At 56.3% G+C, this 18556-nt stretch overlaps 6 protein-coding genes across 6 annotated transcripts; 4 read left to right on the forward strand and 2 right to left on the reverse strand.

The window, feature by feature from the left end:
* The first annotated feature begins 1160 nt into the window (after positions 1-1160).
* On the forward strand, positions 1161-4085 carry GGS23DRAFT_187746 (uncharacterized protein). Its single transcript, XM_051511688.1, has one exon. It carries the CDS (start codon positions 1732-1734, stop codon positions 3880-3882), a length of 2151 nt encoding a protein of 716 aa, XP_051376372.1. The 5' UTR covers positions 1161-1731; the 3' UTR covers positions 3883-4085.
* A 203-nt stretch (positions 4086-4288) lies between these two features.
* Positions 4289-5089, reverse strand: GGS23DRAFT_592957 (uncharacterized protein; the record flags this gene model as incomplete). The annotated part of the gene is made up of 2 exons (XM_051517966.1): positions 4289-4828; positions 4886-5089. 2 exons carry the CDS (start codon positions 5087-5089, stop codon positions 4289-4291), a joined length of 744 nt encoding a protein of 247 aa, XP_051376373.1.
* Positions 5090-5504: 415 nt separating this feature from the next.
* GGS23DRAFT_549359 (HSP70-domain-containing protein) lies at positions 5505-8079 on the forward strand. The gene is made up of 3 exons (XM_051515214.1): positions 5505-5730; positions 5798-5924; positions 5981-8079. The coding sequence occupies exons 1-3, from the start codon at positions 5592-5594 to the stop codon at positions 7443-7445; spliced, it is 1731 nt and encodes a 576-aa protein (XP_051376374.1). The 5' UTR covers positions 5505-5591; the 3' UTR covers positions 7446-8079.
* A 75-nt stretch (positions 8080-8154) lies between these two features.
* GGS23DRAFT_549361 (N-terminal C2 in EEIG1 and EHBP1 proteins-domain-containing protein) lies at positions 8155-10998 on the reverse strand. Its single transcript, XM_051515215.1, has 3 exons — positions 10544-10998; positions 10049-10065; positions 8155-9962 (listed from the first exon to the last, which is right to left on the reverse strand). Exons 1-3 carry the CDS (start codon positions 10554-10556, stop codon positions 8514-8516), a joined length of 1479 nt encoding a protein of 492 aa, XP_051376375.1. The 5' UTR covers positions 10557-10998; the 3' UTR covers positions 8155-8513.
* Positions 10999-12301: 1303 nt separating this feature from the next.
* Positions 12302-15418, forward strand: GGS23DRAFT_188012 (ribonucleases P/MRP protein subunit POP1-domain-containing protein). Its single transcript, XM_051511691.1, has one exon. It carries the CDS (start codon positions 12438-12440, stop codon positions 15159-15161), a length of 2724 nt encoding a protein of 907 aa, XP_051376376.1. The 5' UTR covers positions 12302-12437; the 3' UTR covers positions 15162-15418.
* Positions 15419-16657: 1239 nt separating this feature from the next.
* GGS23DRAFT_592961 (FAD-binding domain-containing protein) lies at positions 16658-18353 on the forward strand (the record flags this gene model as incomplete). The annotated part of the gene is made up of 3 exons (XM_051517967.1): positions 16658-16878; positions 17049-18013; positions 18154-18353. 3 exons carry the CDS (start codon positions 16658-16660, stop codon positions 18351-18353), a joined length of 1386 nt encoding a protein of 461 aa, XP_051376377.1.
* Between the last annotated feature and the right edge of the window lie 203 nt (positions 18354-18556).

Raw genomic sequence — 18556 nt, forward strand, 5'->3', positions numbered from 1 at the left:
CACTACCTAGGAATCGAATCCGTCTACGTCGCACGCATTCGCCGAGATCCGGTGCGCGCTCTGGGGTTGGTACAAGGTGGATGGCGTTGGGTAGCAGCAGCGGGACGTCAGTTCAGTTCAAGTTCAGTCCAGCCCAGCCCAGCCGGCCTACTCTTACCACGTTACTGCCTTCAGGGTATCGCCCAGCCGCAACGCCGACGGATCGCCAGAACCTAAATAGGCACCTTTTTAAGTAACCTGCCTGTCCTGTAGGTACTATGTACGCGAGCACGCATGTACGCAACGCTGTGGGCTCCCGGGGTGCTAGCTCGTAAAAAAAAGAGGGAGAGTGAAAGGAAAAAAAAAAAGGAAGCTGTCGGCAGGCAAGTAGGCACCTGGGGTACTTACTCGGCTTCGTGCGGGTGCGATTGGGTGCGGCGCGTCGGGCGGTTAGCGGTAGCGTTTTTTTTTTTTTGGGAAGGCGGATGAGGAGAAGCGGATGGGACGACGCCGACGACGACGACGCCAGACAGAGGGACGACGGGGAGGTCGGACGGACGGACCCCACAGGGCGAGGGCGGAGAGGGACTTGCTCACACCACACATACATGCCGGGAAAAGGGGGGGATTGGTGGCCTGCGCGGGTCGTATTTCCACGGGGACCTGCGACGGCTGGCCGGTTGGCTGGCTCGCTCGCTCGAGGCTGAGAGAGAGGAGCAGAGGGAGGCGATGACGGGGTTGCTTACGACTGCTTGACGCAGGCACTGCTACCACACGCGCGAGCGCATCGTGGCACATGCTTCGCCCCGTGGTCCCCGCGACGGATCTGGCGAGGCGAGATGCATCCGATTGTTATTGTGCCGTCTATTTCTACGAAAGAAAGAAAGAAAGGAAAGAGAGAAAGAAAGAAGACAAGGCATGTAGCTAAGTACGTACAGTCCTGTGTCCGGCCCGCGGCGCCTGTGGAAGGCCAAGAGCAGGGAGGAGGAGGGCTCTCGCTCCGTCTTCTAAAGGAAGATCGACGGCGGTCTCCGAAGATGGACGGATCTCTCTTGGCCGGGGATGCACCATCGATGTCTCCGGCGAAGAGCCTGACGGCTGGCTTGTCTTTAGGCCGCCGTATCTTTCGAGGACAAAGGACCAGGTGGATGTGCAGGCACGGCGTATAAAGAAGGCCTGCGTAATCCGCCTAGTCTGGAGGTAGCGGCGGTTTACTCGGCCACGCTGCTCCCCTGGCGCGGAGAGGGTTGGGGAGATCTGGCGACCCTCCCGAGTCGAATGATAAAAGATAAAAATACCTAAGCCAGTGGATCCGGCTCAGTTGTACCACGCGCCCGTGTTGAGTGAGCGAAGGGAAAAAGCTAGCTGTGCCCATGGTCGGACACCAGGTGACTGAGGGCAACGAGGAAGAACCGCGTCTTTGTTTCCAGAGAAGAGGGGAGACCAGCCGCCTCGGCGCTGTGCAGCTACTTCACTGCACTTCAACAAAGTTATTGTGGCGCGCTTTGTCCTGAGACGGTTTCTAGGTATAGGTATGCCTTTTCGGTCTCCAACCGCTCTGGCGATGGCGGCTATGCCATCACCACGAAATTTGCCCGACAAATTGGACACGTTACTCTCTCCGTTAGGCGGAACTAGAGGGCAGACACCTGGGTCCTTGGGCAAGGTCGGCTAGTTGGTCTGGGCAAGCGGAACGGCGATGGTTTCGTTAGTATCCACGACGCAAGTGAGCAGCCGTAGTAGCGCATAAGTATGCGTCACGCTCCGAGCAATAAGAGGAGGGGGAAACAAGGCAAGAAACACCCCGGGGAAAGCGAACGCGCGGAAACTTACGACTGGAATGTACGTGTGCTACGGATGGATTTCGCCAACCACGACTGGCGGTTGTACGACCTCGACCGGGTCCCGTGGTATAGCCTCGCCGACGAGGTGATTGACGAAGTGGTCCGGCGGCACCACGCCTACGACGAGGCCAACCTACCTTTCGACGACCGGAGGTACAGCCCCGCGCGGCGCGAGCAGATACGCCGGTGGGAGGTCTTGCGCCAGACCCACGCCGCTGCCACTGCCGAGCCCTCTCCCTCTCTATTATACCACTCAGCTCCGCCCTCCCATGTTACCGCCATCGGCCCCGAAGTCATATCCTTAGTCGCCCCGAGGCCAGGGACAGTCGACAACCCGCGTGACCGCACCGACGAGCACCGCCGACCGGAGCTGCCACCGGCTAGGGAGAAGGAGGCGGAGGGGACAGGCGCGCCCGAGCTGAGCCATGGATTCATCACGTGGGGGTTCGAGCTCGAGCTGCCTGTCGCAGTTGCGCCGGCAGGTGGCCTGCTGGCAGATAAGCCTCACCCGAGAGAGACCCGGTGGCAGGCGGACATCGTAACGGAAGACAAGGAGGTGTTCAGGCAAGCCGCAGTTGCGCAGATGCTACAGGTCCTCAACTCGCAGATGGAAGGCTCGGTATTCGTCGGCAAGGACAACGATGAAGACGACGAGCTATACAAGCGCAAGGTCGCGAACCTCGAGAGCCTCGAGGCTGACGGGGCCGTGAGCGCCGGGAGCGAACGTGCGGCGCAAGATGCGCTCGTCTTCGCCAAAAGCTCCTTCCGGCCCCACGAGGGGCGGTTCCTTCCGCTGGCGACCGAGGACGACGTCGAGAGGGCCGTGAATAGAGTCCCTAACATCGAGGCCTGGGGGATAGTCGGGGCGAAGGAGACGAACCGCATCTATCGTCGTCTCACAAACCTATTGCGGGCGGAGGTCTACCGGGCGCGCAGGGACCCCGACCACGTCTTCCTCGAAGGGATGAAGCCACGGTACAGGGCTTTCTCCGTATACATAATGAACAACGTAGATCTATCGGCCGTGAAGAGCAGGGACTACACGGACCTCCCCGAGTCAAACCCGGCGACCCAGTACCGATGGGAGGTGATCAAATTGGCATCGCCCGTGCTGCGGATGCAGCCTCAGGAGAACCACCAAGTCGTCCAGCGGCTCTGCCGCGTTCTGCGCAACAATTTCTGCATACACAAGGACCTAGAGTCCATCCCGGTGACGACGCAGATCACCGTGTCGCACACCGCGGGGTTCGACATCCTCGAGATGAAGAAGGTCATCACGCTCATGGCGATCCTCGGAGACCAGGACATCATGCGACTACACCAGAGCTACCGGTCTAGCCGCAAGTACGACCGGGTCTGCGGACCACTCAAGACCCAGTCTGCTCTGGGCGCCCTGTCACGCCGGGTCCCGTGGATCGACGGCTTTGACCCTCGCGGGGTGGTACCACACCCGTCAGAGACGACACGGGACTACCTCCTCGATCAGATGAAGCGATACCTGCCCTTGGATTTGCTGCTCACAGAGGACAAGCTGTCGGACAAGATCTTCTACCTTTCCCTCTGGATGTACACGAATGTGGACGACATTAGTAGGGCTATGAACCCCGAGCTCCGCACCCGCAAGGTAGAGATGGTCACGAAGTGTAGCGGCAAGGGGCCGACGACGGGGCCCGCTCCGGGGGAGGCGGAAGTTCAGGCTAAGGCTAAGGAGGTCGGATGGCCGCTACCGCCTGGCGGCCCGCCGTTCCGCCCAGTAGACGAGCGGCGAGGTGTGTTCGAGTTCCGACAGTGCGCCAACACGCTTGACGCCAGCCATCTCATGAGCTGGGCGACGACCTGTGCCGCCGTCGTAAACTTCGCCCGGAATGCATCTGCCGAAACTTTCAAGGACTACGTGACCAACGTCCTCACCGGCGAGACCAGCGTCCTGGGTGGCCTCGGTGTGCCCCTAGAGGCCCAGGACTTCTTCAGGAGCCACATTGACGATGACAACGGCTACTTTCGGTTCGGAGAGCAAGAAGTCTTGTGGAGCGATCCTTTCTATCCACCGATGCCGTAGAAACGAATCGAACCGTTATTTGAAACAAATTGAAAAAAAGTGAGGCCCCGTGTCAAGGTAAGGAATAGCCTGGATTAGATTATTTTCAATTTGCAGTACGGTGACGTAGTGGCTGTGCCGGCGCCGTTTCTAAGTGTCAATGTAAGGCAAGTCGAATCCTGCTAATGTAAGTGCTCGTGGATGCCAGCGAATTTCTGACGGTTTCACCCCAGCGCGGCAGAATCGTACCCCTAGTGACCCTATATTTCCGGCTGTTTCCGTATTCAAATATAGTCAAGGTTGCTTGATGAGAGATGGGCCAGGGTACGACCTAGGGATGGAGGGTTGGAACCGAATACAACAGTTTGGCCAAGACCATCCGGGTATCATTAAAATATCGAGAAATAACCGCCTAAACGTTCGCTGCCTAGCTCAGATCCTTGATGAGTTTGCGCGCCAACTTCTTTTGCTGCGCGACACCGAGATTCTTCTCATCTGTCTCTTTCACGCCCCGTCCCGCCGCTAACACCGTCTTGATGCTCTCGCTGTTGACCCACATCTTCCCGTTCCTACCGACGGCAGTCTCGAAAGCGAGACCGGCCGCACCGAGCTCGTCGAGGATGACGACCTTGCCTTCTTCGGCATACTTTCGCATTGAGAGCCGTCTCGCCATTCCTGGCGAGATATCGAACAACATACCCCCGATCAAGGGGCCGAGGACGCCCGCCTTGCCCGTTTCCGGCGAGACGCACTCGAGCTCGGGGTCCATGTGACGATTGGCAAGGCTGACCCTCGCGTAGACCAAGGCCCCGGGATTCAGGTTAGGCTTCGTCTTCTTGGTGGCCATCTCAAATGCTAGCTGGGGCAGCACGGCATTCGAAGTGTAGCTGGACAGCGTGACGTAGAAGTAATCAGCTGCTGAATGATGAACGGTCCCGATGACGAGGTCACCGACGGTTGGTATGTACTAGAGGATTGTTCAGCATAATATCTACGCGGATGTGGGCTAGGATGAAAAGCCTACTCGGCCGCCGTTGTACTCCACCCATATCGAATTCCGCTTATGATCGGTGATAAGTTGGCCGGCGACTGTAGGCACGAGTTCGCTCGGGGGTATATGCCGAAGTCCTGGGCCGAGCCGTAACGGTCGTTTGGGATGCGATGGGACCCGCGAGGGGTCTATCTGGTCGCCGGGGAGGACGAAGATCCTCTCAGTCTGGCCCGCCATCTCCAGCTCTGTGCCTTATGTTACGCGAGAGAAACTCCGAGGTTACTGGCGACGACGGAGTAGATGTAGTGGAATTGGAAGGGTACGGGGAGGTGACGGAAATAATGGTAATAAGATGATATCGCTTACCTAAGCAGAGGCATACCTATCGTAGATAAGGTAAGGTACCTCGTAACCTCGTACTTTGCATGGTGTGGCTGGAGACCTTGCGGTGGGGTTTATTTGTGGCGGCGCTACTAAGCTTGTGGCAGAAGGTGAGGTCAAGCGGTACGTACTCGACGTGTCCCACCATCGAGTAACTTGACTATTTCGAATAATTATTTTTTTCTTCTACATTCCTACAATTTGGCGTCTCGTCTGTTCTAATATCCCCTCCACCCCACTACCGACGCAACTTGGACCTCCCCCCCCCCCCCCCAGGATTCTCCCCCCCCTCCCAGCAAGAACTCTACGGGGACGACGACATACATATTTGAAGTTCTTGCGAAACTAGCTTGTACTTATGACGGAGAAGGCTGCCAACCAGCTTGGCGTTTCGCCGAGCGAGCGATGCGCTATTGGCATATCCTTTGGCAATTCGTATAGCTCCATTGCCAGCACCACCGACGACAGTCCCGTGGTAATCGCGAATGAAGACGGAGGTGAGATTCGGCAATCCACAGAAATACTCCACAGGTCTTCGTCGTTCACTAACTTGCCCTGCCGTAGACCGCCAGATCCCTACCATTTTGTCGTACGTCGAGGGTGAGGAATATACAGGAAACCAAGCCAAGGCTCTGCTGGTCCGCAACCCGAAAAACACGATTGTCTCCTTCAAGGACTTCCTCGGACAAGAGTTTGTTCCCTAGTTAGCAACCGACATTGCCTACAGATCGCTGATTTTAGCCACAGTTTCAAGTCCATCGACCCTACCCACTGCCACGCTGCTTCTCACCCCCAAGATGTGAACGGAACGGTTTCGTTCACCGTCCAGGACAAGGCCGAAGAAGAGGGTCCGTCGACTATTTCCGTGAAAGAAGTAGCTACGCGATACTTGCGCCGCCTCCTACGATCCGCTTCAGATTACTTGGGGAAGAAGGTCACTTCTGCTGTGATAGCGGTGCCTACCAATTTCACTGGGGCCCAGAGGGAAGCTCTGATCCAAGCGGCGAATGATGCCGAACTCGAAGTTCTTCAGCTGATCAACGAACCGATCGCTTCACTTCTCGCTTATGATGCGAGGCCAGAAGCAAAGTTGGAAGACAAGATAGTCGTGGTGGCCGAGCTTGGCGGTACACGTTCGGACGTCGCCGTGGTCGCTTCAAGAGGTGGACTCTATACTATACTCGCGACGGCTCATGACTACGAGTACTCCGGCTCTCACCTGGATAATGTTCTCATGGAACACTTTGCGAAGGAATTTATGAAGAAGCACCCCAACGTCGATCCTCGAGCCAACGCGAGAAGCTTAGCTAAGCTGAAGGCCGAATCCGAGGCAGCGAAGAAGGCTCTCAGTATTGGTAATAATGCCAGTTTCAGCGTTGAGAGCTTGGCCGAGGGCATCGATTTCCAGACTACGATTAACAGACTGCGGTACGAAACCATTGCACGCAAGGTGTTCGAGGGCTTCAACCGGTTAGTCGAAGGGGTCATAAAGAAGGCTGGTCTGGACGTGCTCGATATCGACGAGGTAATTCTGTCCGGCGGCACGTCCCACACCCCTCGGATCGCTGCCAATTTCCGATCTATATTCCCGGAAACAACTACGATCCAGGCCCCGTCAACGAGCGCTAGCGCCGTTAACCCTTCCGAGCTTCAGGCTCGCGGCGCTGCCCTCCAAGCTTCGCTGATTCAAGAATACGAATCGGACGATATCGATCAGTCAACCCACCCCGGGGTTACAACTGTCAAGCACATTACGAACGCGATTGGGGTTCTCTCACTCTCAGGAGAAGGTGAAGAGTCATTTACGCCGATAATTGCTCCAGAGACCGCCGTTCCGACCCGCCGAACCATACATATCGCGGCACCCGAGAATGGGGGTGACGTGTTGGTCAAGGTGGTCGAGGGGAACACCCACATCAAGGTCACCAAGCCGGAGCCTAAGGCGAAAGAGAACGGCAAGAAGGAGGACGGCGAGGGAGACGGGGACGACGATGAGGAAGACGACGAGGACGACGATGAGGAGGAGGAGGAGGAGACCCGGGAGAAGGTGTGGAAGATTGGGAGCGCCCTAGCCGAGGCGGCCATCCGTGGTGTTAAGAAGGGCAGCAAGGTCGAGGTCACGGTCAATGTTTCCGGTGATCTGGCAGTCACGATTACGACGAGGGAGGTCGGCGGCAAAGGAGGAATCAGGGGAGTGCTGAAAGCCCCTTGAGAATTTTTGGGGGAGGGAGAGAAGAACTGCCCGAGAGGGAGAAGAGAGAATAATAAAGAAAGCAAAAATAAGAACAACGACTAGAAGAGGTCGTTGACTTGCATTTCGACCCTTGCCTTTTTTTCCCTCCCTCTCTTCTCACCTCGCCCTGCCTCGTCTTGACCTCTCGGGACCAGCACGCTTACTTGGCTATGTACTCCCAACCTTCTCGATCTACAAACTTTTCTCTGCTTATCTCTTTTTGGTTTCCGCACACGCCTTAGGCCGTCCGATGCGTGGATAGACAGGTCAATAGACGGGCGGGTAGAGGTAGATATACATCTAGACGGACAGGTGGGACCAGCCTTTTTTGTGTCTCTTCTTCCCTCCTCCTTCTCTTGTGGTGTGATAGTCTTTTTTTTTTGGCCGAACAACGTGCGTGGTGAATAAACTACTTACCCCCCCGTATCCCGCCCAAAAGCTACGCGGGTAAAACGGGCGTGGATGGGACACTGGAAATATGCGAAAGTAGGAAAGGGCGAAGAGGGAACAGAAGAGAGGAGATATGCGCAGATATAAGGGGATGAGTGAGCCGATTTAGATAGAACAAGGAAGGGGAAAAAATACTACCCATTTATCAATTTAACGTACGATAAATATATAGAGGTACGTGATATGGCGCAACGCGAGAGAAGTGAGACATGGTAGGACGTACGGCTGATCGATGCAGTCTACTACGTCTTCTCAGCCTGCAAGTCTCATTGCCCCCCCCCTAGCACGCCCGCAGGTGGTGTGGCCAAGTAATGGGTCGAAGCCGAGTATGCGGGCGTCTTCTTATTATGTATTAACCAGTACACGCACTATATACGGTGACGCGACCTCGCGTCTCTATCCCTCTGCCTCTCTAGCTCGCTCGCCCTCGAGATCGACTCCCATCCTTTTCCTCTTTTCCCCTCGGCGCCTCGGTATTGCCCTCCGGAAGCCGTGCTGTCTAACTTGCTGATGGGTAGATAGATAGATGATGTTCTAGACAGAATAAAAAAAACTAAGCCTGCTCGGGGATGCAACCCTCACGGCTGCACGCCCGCCTCACACGGCCTCGGGCAGCGTCCACGCGACCAGATCCTCGCGCTCCTCGTACTCGCTGACCTCCCTGGGCCGGCGGAAGCCCTCGCGCCCGCGGTCGCTGCCCAGCGTCGTCGCCAGGCTCGCGATGCTGCCCGCGCGGCTCCGCTGCGTCCCGGCCCCCAGGCCCTCGTTGCTGTCGTGCCCGCTGCTGTCCTCCTTGTGGGACCACGGCGGCAGCGGCGGCGGTTGCCGCGGGCCTCGGTGGCCGGATTGGGACGGGTCGTGCCGGTTGCTGTTGCTACCGCCGTGGCGGCCGAGACTACTGCTAGTACTACTGCTGCCGCCCCCCGCCGTGGTCATCGAGGTCTTGTCGCTGCCGCCGCTGCGCGTGCGCATGTGGCGATGAATCCGCCGCACATCGCCCGGTCGCAGCGTGCCCGAGTTGGCCTCGTCGCCGCTCATGGCGCTGCCGCTGTTGCTGTGGCTGCTGATGGACCCCGCGTGCGACCGTCGACTACCCCGCGCTGCCGCTGCCGCGGCCGCGGCCGCGGTCCCTCCAGGTCTCGTGTTGTCGTTCCAACCGTCGCCGCCCGAGAATATGTCCTCGATGCAGGCGTCCGCCGGCATCTCTCCCGGCTGGCAAGCCCAGCTCGCGGTCAGGGCCCGGCGGTACATGTCCTGCAGCTCCGACGCGTCGCGCGACTTGTTGAAATTGGGCAGGTTGCGGCTGCTGCCCGCACCGCCGTCTTCGGGCTCCACCTGCTCGCCCTTCATGATACCCGCAATTCCGCCGAACATGGGGGCGGTCTTGAGCGGGGGCGCGACAAAATTACGCTCCCCGTCGATCTGCACCATTAGGATGCCGACCTTGAGCGTGCTATTGATCTTGCTCTCCTGCATCAGATACCGCCGCACGATTCCCTCTTCGGCATCATCTTCCACGACGTCATTTTCCTCTGGATGCGACGGGGCGGCAGCGGTGTTTGTCGGACTGGCCTCTACGATGCTGGAGTCGGCGCCTGATTTGCTGCTGCTTTGTCTCCGGTGTGTCATGCTCTGTGAAACTGGTTTTTCTCGAGGATAATCTAGGTTCATGCTAGCTCTTACGCCTATGCTTCGGCGCGGAAAGTTCTCGCTCTCTTCTACATACTCGCTCAAGTTCAGCCTAACGGTGCCTAGAGGAATCTTCTCGTCGCGACCCCCGGGGACCATGGGAAACTCCTGCAGGACTTCAAATTCGATGGGGCATTCCGTCAGGTTGTCGTTGCGATCTATGGAGATGCGGAGTGGGATGACTTTAGAATAATTATAGACGACTCGGTGGTGTATCTTATCGATGGAGCATTTGGCAGTGCGGCCCCGGTGCTCGCCGTGCATCGAGCTCGGGAGATACCATTTAACGGTCGAGGTTCCCGCGACCAGAGGCACATTGTTGAGATCATAGATGGTGAGGTGAAGCTCGAATTTTGGCTATGCGATACAGAGACGGATCAGCATTGGGGGAATCTCGGAACGACCGTGAAAGCGACGTAGTGGGGCCTCGTAGAAATATATACCTTCCGCGCCTTGTTTACTATGGGAAGAACACGCATGTTAGCTCAAGCAGGTGGTGATATTTGCGCATAGCAATGAGCGTCGCGGCCAGAGACATAGTTGCCCTCTCAAAGCCAAACGGTAGAAGACGAGTGAACGAAGGGTAGGTATAGAGGAATAGTGTACAAGTGGCCGGTCTGGGTGTAATTATACATGATCAGACGGCGAAATTACACAGATTACAACCCTCGCCCGTTGCGCGGAAACGAGGCTGAAATGCGCAATGCGGATGGTGAGACTGGAATGCGGCTCAAGAAGCCACCAAAAAGGATGTTGCCGGGCGGGGATATGTCGAAGGAGGGGGAGTGTGAGTTATGTGTGTGAGAAAGAAGGAGAGAGAGAGAGATGACAGGGAGGAAGTGGGATGGGACAGGATAGAATAAGGCAGAACGAGGACGGGAACAGGAGGCGATGGCGCCTAGAGAGGGTGTGGGAAAGGGGGCCGCGGGCTTACATACTCAGGGAGGCCATGATAGCAACGCCGCACTCACCCCCGGAGGCAGAATAGCTGCGCGTACTAGCTCCGCTAGCAGATGCGGACGACGGCAGTAGTGTGCTGATGGCGGGATGCAGTCATGGCAGGGTGATGAGACGACGTACTCAGGTCGGCAGGTAGGATGAAGCGTCTCGTTGCGTTCGGCTGCACCGGAACCGAGCGGGTGCGTTGGTCGAAGGTCGAAAGCCAGGTGGGAAGCAAGGTCGAAGCCAGGCCAGGTCCAACAGATGGGATTTCACGAAGGAGGCGAAGACAAGGCAATTCCTAGATGCCGGATCGATTCTAGGAGGGGACACCCCGGTCCGTCGAGCTGAAAATGGACATGACAGAAGCAGCAGCATAAGCAAAGTGGTCGGGGATTAGAAGGGCGACGGGTTGAGATCTTGGAGGGCGAAAAGGGGGAAAGGGGACGGAGACTTGATAGGCTGAGATTGAGGAGGGAGGGGATTAGGAGAGATTTAAGGCGCACGAAAAGGGAATGTACATACGCAGCCCACGACAGGAGGTACCCGGGCCAGGCACGACACATAGCACAGATACCTGCCCCCGAAGTACCTGTCAATGTCTTTCCCCTCCGTTTTTATTCTTCGTTTTTATTTTTAAGACAACGTACCTGGAACTCCGCCTCGTGCCACTTCCTAAGGGTACCTACGCCTTAGCTTTCTAGGGGGCCAGTGCTACGTTGTAGGCATGCTGACTAGGATAGTGCCTTTCCACGGCCTCCTCGGGCGCCTCAGCAGAGATCCGAGTACCCTATTATACTACGCGTCGTAGCGACAGACGTCATTTTCGAAGGCAGTCAAACGCGACCCGGGGTGTTCGGTAACATGTTAGGGGTACCTGGTACGATCTCCCCTCGATAGCACTATGCCCACCTAAAGGTAGGTAGGTAGGTACCTAGGTACCTACCTACCCAGACACCCCCAGCGTTAGTGCTGGTACCCCAGCAGATTAGGTGTCAAACCCTGGACAAGGGAGGAGGAGGCACCTAAAGAGGTACCTAGGATATACCCAGCACATGCCCGGGGAGGTACCTATGTACGTGGGGTCACGCCAACATGGCATGTGCCTCCCGTGCTACCTCTCTGCTACCTGGTGATATGGAGTAGGTATGTACTTATCTTCATGTCATCTACTCATAAACAGCCTCGATACAGGAGATCAGTAAGTTACTTAACGAAGAATAGGTTCGATTCCTAACAGCGCTACTTGGTAGTCTTCGTCATTTAGCTCATCTATAGGTATCTACATACCAGCAAACCCCGGCTTTGGAGATGCGTTCCTTATATATGTCGTGTACCTACCTACATATATGTACCTTGGGCAGGTACCAGATATATACCGGACCCGTTAATCCCAGCACGCGTCGGATGGATCCGATCCCGAGGTCGCTCGTCCACAAATTTTACAACTACCCCGATAACGCGTATTCGCAACCGTCGGATGCGCGTAACTTCAAGAACAACCTTACGTATACTATCTAACGTAGTAACGGGTTCTTTTGCAGTATCGAGGGTGCCTACCTATATGCACTTAAATTTATATGTTCCCTGCCTATGCCTGGTAAGGAGCCTGCCTCGATAGAGAAGCATATTCGGTTCCTCGTGGATATCCGAGCCGCTCCATTCCTGGCAGCCTACATACCGATAGACATTCCTTTTTGCGTCACTCGTTGCGAGTCTACCTCGCTCTCTCGCTCTCGCTCTCGCTCTCACTGCGGCGCCTGGTCCTCGTATCGATCCAGACAGCCGCGTATCTATGCGTCGACCCCCCACCTAGTTCATGCAGAGTCGACACCTCCTAAGAAGGCTGTATAGGCGAAGCTCACCGGAGATCCGTCCTGGAAACCTGTCTCCATGAAGCGACAGAATCCTGCACCCGGAGCTTCTGGAAATCTAGCACCACCCAAGCCCGCCAAGAGAAAGGATCTTCCGCGGGAAGATGTGACATTCGGGAACCCGGGGAGAGGCTCGCGGCCTGGTGGTGCCCGAGATGCGAAGCGTGCAAAGCTCGTCGACGACCGGAGTATCGCTGCCCAGCCATCCCACGCCGCCCTGCAAGATGGCGAGCTCAACGTCCAGTCGTTCGTCAACTCCCTCTCCTTCGAGATTAATGCTATGGACGAGAGCATGCGACGGACAAAGACGAACCGGGCTAGTCGGGCTTTCCAACGCGTGCCCTTCAGGATGAGGCGCAGGGCTGCAGCCCATAACCATAAACGGATCCCGAGGCGTCTCCAGGCGAGGGCCAAGCGAGAGATGGCCGAGGACAACACCCCCACTGTCAACTCCAAGACGAGGAAGCCGGGGACTACTAGGGCCCGATTACGAGCTCAGACGGCTCGGAAGTTGGAAATCCTCGCGAGGCGGAAGAAGCTGCGCAAGTTGAAGAGCTCTGGTGTCGACGAGGAGACCATCTCCGTGAGGATGGCTAGGCCAAAGATACGGCGGAACGCTACGAACCAACCCATCATCACGGCCAGAAAATTCAGAAAGCGCCAGATTTCAAAGACGTGGCTCCCCACTCACCTGTGGCACGCGAAGAGGGCGAGAATGACACCTCCTACCCAGCCGCTGTGGAGGTTTGCGATCCCTCTCACGCCGACGCAGAAGGTGTACCGCCCAACACATCGTATCCAATGGGAGAAGGGCGCTATGGCTTGGGATATGAGCTATATGAGCACGATTGGTTTATCTGGAGCCCATAATAGCGTCCAAAACGTCCTCAAATCCTTGGGACTGACGCAGGAAGCTCTGTGGAACGACAAGGCCAAGCGCTGGAGGTCAGGAGACATGCATTGGACCGGGATGCTGAGTAGAAGAAGCAAAGGTGTTTCGCATGTTATCGGTCCCGGGACTATCATATGGAATCCGGTGGGAAAGGTGGACGACGTAGATCAGTCGAAGCGGTTCAGACAGCTCTACGTCCGAGTCCACCCTTCTGCATTCCTGGAGACCTTCAACGAGCTTCTGCGACTCACAAAAATGCAGCACCCCCGACCCTTCGTGGAAGACCTGAGATTCGAAGTAGGGAGCATCGACGTCACCGGCCCTGACTCGACAGAGGCCCTTCTCGGGGTGCTGAAGCCCTATCTCATAAAATCCGAATCTCGAGAACCCCATGCTTCACGATTTGAATCGCTGGCCGGTTTGAGGGACCCCGGGGCCTTACCTGCTGGAACTCTTTTAGCATTCTCGATAGTCGACCCTCGTCTCTGTTATCCCCCTCGACAAGTGGCCATCCCATCCTTGCCCGGCCAGAAAGCACAGGCGACAGTTCTGGGGACTATTTCGGCCCTTCGAAAAGAAGAAGCCACCAAGCCTTACCAATTATTCGATAGAGACGTACGATTCAAGGCGTCTAAACTTCCATCACAGCGATCACTTAATCGTCGTCGTGGAAAAGGTGCCCCGGGAACCGCGCTTAAGCCAACTGCAGCCGACCCTCCCATCCCCGTAATTCTGCTGGCTTCTCACCATTGCACGAGTTCACAATCGCCTAGTGTATGGACTGTGATGTTGCCGTGGAAATGTGTTCTTCCCGTATGGCACAGCCTAATGCATTATCCCTTATCAACTGGCGGCAACCCGTGGTTTGGTGGTCTTGATGAGATCCGACAACTCACATTTGAACGCGGCCTCCCCTGGTTTCCCGGCGACATGCCCGGCACGGATGCGGGCAAAACCTGGGAGCTGGACGAACGGTGTGTCAGGTATAAGGCGTGGGATCGCATGCCCAAAGGAAAGAGGGTGAACTGGGAATCGTTCGATCTAGGAGCAGGACGCAAAGGCGAGATTGGAACTGGATGGAGCTGCGACTACGAGTTACTTTTTGGTCTTGAGACAGCGAATCCGTCCGATCAAACGCCAGCGGATGGGCACACCGAAGATAGGGGATCAAAAGCTGCCCCCGAAAACGAAAACCAAGCGCGTGTTCAGCCTCTAGAGAGCGTCACGCAAGTCACCAAACCCATATTCACGTCTTGCCAGTCGTCAAAATCCGAACTCCCTCTAACCTCGCTCATCACGGTAGAGATCAAGATGCTCGCCCGTGGAGTTCCCGCTACCTGTGCTAGAATATATCGACTACCAGATGCGCCCCTTGCTATCGCTTCAACGCAGGTAGAAGTACCCGCTACCATGCCGCCTCTACCCAAAGGTAAGAACGGACTACCTCCCGATTTATACAGTCAGTGGGTAGCGAAAAAGCCGGCGAGGGGTAGGGGGGTCAGGAAATTTGCCGCTGCAAGGCCGAAAAAATTGGATCTTGAGGCGCGTAAGCAGTTGCTCGCACAGCAGCTCATGGGACCGCCGGCGCCATTCCCACCACCTTCGCCGAACTCGGCGGACATCAACGGCCACCCGCTGTGCCCCGACGAGGAAGATTTGATCGGATTCGTAACGACAGGAAGCTTCAACCTCCGAGACGGACGTGGCGAGGCCATAGGTAGCTTGTCGGCCACCAGAGCGCTGGAGGAGTTTAGGCGGTACGAGAAGAAAGACGACCCGGCCCCCGGGCTCTGCATTGTCAGGAATGCGGGTCAGAATATCGGCTGGCTTGCAAGGTGGAAGTTGATTTAACCCCATAGAAGTCTAGGAGAGGCACCATTTCGTCCCCAACGATGCTTATGACTCTATTGATGAAGCTCTAGAGGGAATTGAACCGACATGCCCTTATTCCCCCGCGACGTCTTCTCCATATTCCTATGTGGAGTTCGAAGCCTCTTCGAGCCGAATATTCCGATTACGACCTTGAAAAGACACTCGTCTCAGAGCAAGCTCTCGTGAGCTGACAAGGCTCCCGACGATTCCCTGCGAGGCTGGCAGTATAACGGTGAGCGAGCATGATACATTCGGCACTTCCGTAGAGACCGACTTGCCATACTCGGTACTATTAACCCTGGTCCCCGGCGGGCATTTCCGCCCGCGCCGGTGACACTGCTATACCGTTACGGGCTCGAACGATGTGTTATGCTGTTGTGTATAATGCCACCCGCTCATATACAAGCCACTGGTCAGCAGATTGATAGGCGTACTTACAACCTTATAACATCAGAGAGTGCTAGCTACGTCGGCAATCCTAGATGGATATCTTATGTCTCCCGTGCTTCGGGTATACAACATGATTATGTTCATTGGCTATCACCAATTACTTGACTACCGGACCTTTAGGAATAGTCCTTTTCGTAAGAACGCCCATTCGAGGCAGCCGGCAGTCGGGCATGCACTACTAATGCATTCGGTTCCTCCGCCGTGTACTTCGGTGCGGCACGCAGCTCTCTTGCGCCAACAATATCGACTGCACAGTCGTATTTTAGAAGTCGAGTGCGACCCCTATGACTATCCTCGCGGTTCTCTCCCGTCATCTTTTCCCCGTAGCTGGCGGGCTGTTACATCAGTGAGATGCGCCCTTGTTCGTTATATTCGAATGTCGAAGGGCCGTCTTGGAGGATTCCCACTTCCTGGCCTCTCCTGACCTCTTCCCCACTGGTAGTCCACACGAACCCCCGGCTTAGCTAGCCTTCGCGAGGTCTCGTCCTACCTTACATCTCACACGTCTGTCAAGAAGGATCCGGTAAAACAGTCGTCCCGTAACCACCCAACTCAAATTTGCGTTGATCGTTGTCACCAGCTTCTCTGTGTGTACTGACACGCTTGTGACATCCGAGGCAAATCATCGACGAGGGCATGGGCAAGCACTTGGTTCCCGCAGGCAGTTGTTAGTCCAAGTGCCGCCCTCTTCTGCTATGATACGCTAGCCCAGGGTGCGCCGTCAGGGAACTCTGACGTCCACGAAATGGAAATGGAGACGAAAGTTGGACGAAAGTGAGGAGGGAGGAGGTATCCCCCTATCACAAGGAAACCAAAGCCTGATATTTAAAGGGCCCAGTGCTTCCTTGTGTACGAGCAAGAATCTCATGACTTCTGCAAGTGCTACCTACCTCCTACCTAACCCGCATAGATATATATGTAGGTGGCCCAGGGCTAGCTCAACTACACCCAAGCCCTAGCCTGTTCCAATTATAGCCAGGAGACTCTCACCAGGTACGATAACGAATAACGTGGACGTTGACACCATGCCCGCCCTTCGCTGCGTCCTATTCCCTGTCCTTCCCGTGGCGGAAATAATCGGCATCTCCGCCGAACCGTACAACACGTTTGATGGCGAAGGATTCCCCGCTTGCAACAACGTCACCACTGTCCATAATGCCACAAGCGTCAACGATATCGTCAGCCTCGTGAAGCGGGCCGCCGCCAATGGCACGCCGGTCAGGGCATCGGGGAACGGCCACATGTGGTGAGTCACGGGTGCAAATTCACGGGAATACGCTTATAGCTCTACTCTATCCCACGGCTACACGCCTTCGTGCCGAGAGAGCGAATAGCCTCACAGACCGTGAAATATTAAGGCTTGCTATTAAATATACACCAACTGCGAAAAGCTGACGTTGATGTACTACTGTGAAGGTATGACACCATGTGTTCGGACAACCTAGACACTGTCATCATCCGCACGGAGTTTGTCAATAGGATCTCAAACCTCGTGCTCGAAGAGGGTGCCAAGTCTAGGACGGTCGAGATAGAGGCCGGCGTGACATTCCTCCAATTCGCCGAGTACCTCCACGCCAACAACGCGTCGATGGGCTATACGCTAGTCAACTGGAATATCACCATGGCGGGCGCGGTGGCCATGGGCGGGCACCGCTCCGCTATCCGCGAAGATTCGATGGTCGCGGCTGGCGTGTTGTCGTTGGACATCGTCAACGGAGACGGCGAGTCTTCGCCCTCCCTACTTCAAGGTGCATTTACTTGTAACACTTCACAGTGGTGGCCATATCTGAGGAAATTCCACTGGCGATACTACGACAAGGTCCCGCTCGACCTCAGCAACCAGGAGGGGTTCCAGAACACATTCTCGACCACGGACTTCCAGGCCTTCACGGCGAAGGCAATCCTTGAGGACCGCAAGTACCTAATGACGTCGAACATGTTATTCGAGGCGACGGCGTTCGCGTTGTGGTCGTCGCCGAACTTTCGGGAGAAGAAAACGCAGAAGGCGATCAACCAGTGGCCGGTGTACGGATGGAACTACGACGTGCTGATCGGAGGGCCGTACCCGGACCAGAAGCCGGAGTGGGAGTACGGCATGCACGGGGCAACGCTCGAGCTCGCGTTCCCGGTCGTGTTGGCGAACAAGATGCTCAAGCGGGTGCGCCAGGCGTTTGACGAGGAAGCGGCCGAGGGCATCATCATGACGAGCACGTACCGCAGCGGCATCAACATCAAGTTCGGCCGCGCCTACTACGACTTCCTCGGCCAGGTCACCTACAACACGTCCGACGGCGCCGACTGGAGCAAGGGCGCTATCATGTTTGACTTCCCGTCTTTCAAGCCCACGATCGGCGACGGGAAGCGTTTCAATGAGGACTTTTGTAAGCGCCTGACACTCCCCCTCTCCCTCTCCCTCTCTCTCGTTGTATAACTGCTTCACATCGCCTTCGATGTAGCGACGTCTATATATATATGTCTACCGTGAATTCGCCGGGCTAACAGGGGGGTGGCGACGTGGCAGACCGCCGGCTAGCCAAGACGCTCATCGACGAGTTCCCGGCGCGGCCGCACTGGACGAAGAACACGCGCGCCGTGTTCGCCAATGCGACCAAGAACATCGACCCCAGCCACCTAGCGCAGTTCAGAGCCGTGCGCGAGAAGTTCGACCCGTGGGGCACCTTCAAGAGCATCGTCGGCGAGATTCTGGGTCTGTACAACTAAGGCCTAGAAGGGTCGGGCCGGGCCAGGTCAAGAGAGCGAGAGGGGCGTCCGCTTGTCGAGGTGCGTGGTACTCTTGTAAGAGGTTCGGGGTTAGGCCTCTAGACGGACGTAGGCAAAGAGGCCGGCGCGTGTACTTGTGGGATAATAACGAATATCATGGATGCAAACGCCAAGACCTGGTTTGGCGGCTCGCGTATCCCCTA

Source organism: Durotheca rogersii (assembly GCF_024521655.1).
Source record: "Durotheca rogersii strain YMJ 92031201 chromosome Unknown GGS23scaffold_2, whole genome shotgun sequence".
Taxonomy (NCBI): domain Eukaryota; kingdom Fungi; phylum Ascomycota; class Sordariomycetes; order Xylariales; family Xylariaceae; genus Durotheca; species Durotheca rogersii.

What these genes read in the sequence shown, in the direction of transcription:
- GGS23DRAFT_187746 (XM_051511688.1), top strand. Translation starts at nt 1,732, where the DNA reads ATGCGTCACGCTCCGAGCAATAAGAGGAGGGGGAAACAAGGCAAGAAA.
- GGS23DRAFT_549359 (XM_051515214.1), top strand. Translation starts at nt 5,592, where the DNA reads ATGACGGAGAAGGCTGCCAACCAGCTTGGCGTTTCGCCGAGCGAGCGA. An exon ending in AATCGCGAATGAAGACGGAG is followed by an intron (nt 5,731 to 5,797) that starts GTGAGATTCGGC and finishes GCCCTGCCGTAG; the next exon opens with ACCGCCAGATCCCTACCATT. An exon ending in AAGGACTTCCTCGGACAAGA is followed by an intron (nt 5,925 to 5,980) that starts GTTTGTTCCCTA and finishes TTTTAGCCACAG; the next exon opens with TTTCAAGTCCATCGACCCTA.
- GGS23DRAFT_188012 (XM_051511691.1), top strand. Translation starts at nt 12,438, where the DNA reads ATGAAGCGACAGAATCCTGCACCCGGAGCTTCTGGAAATCTAGCACCA.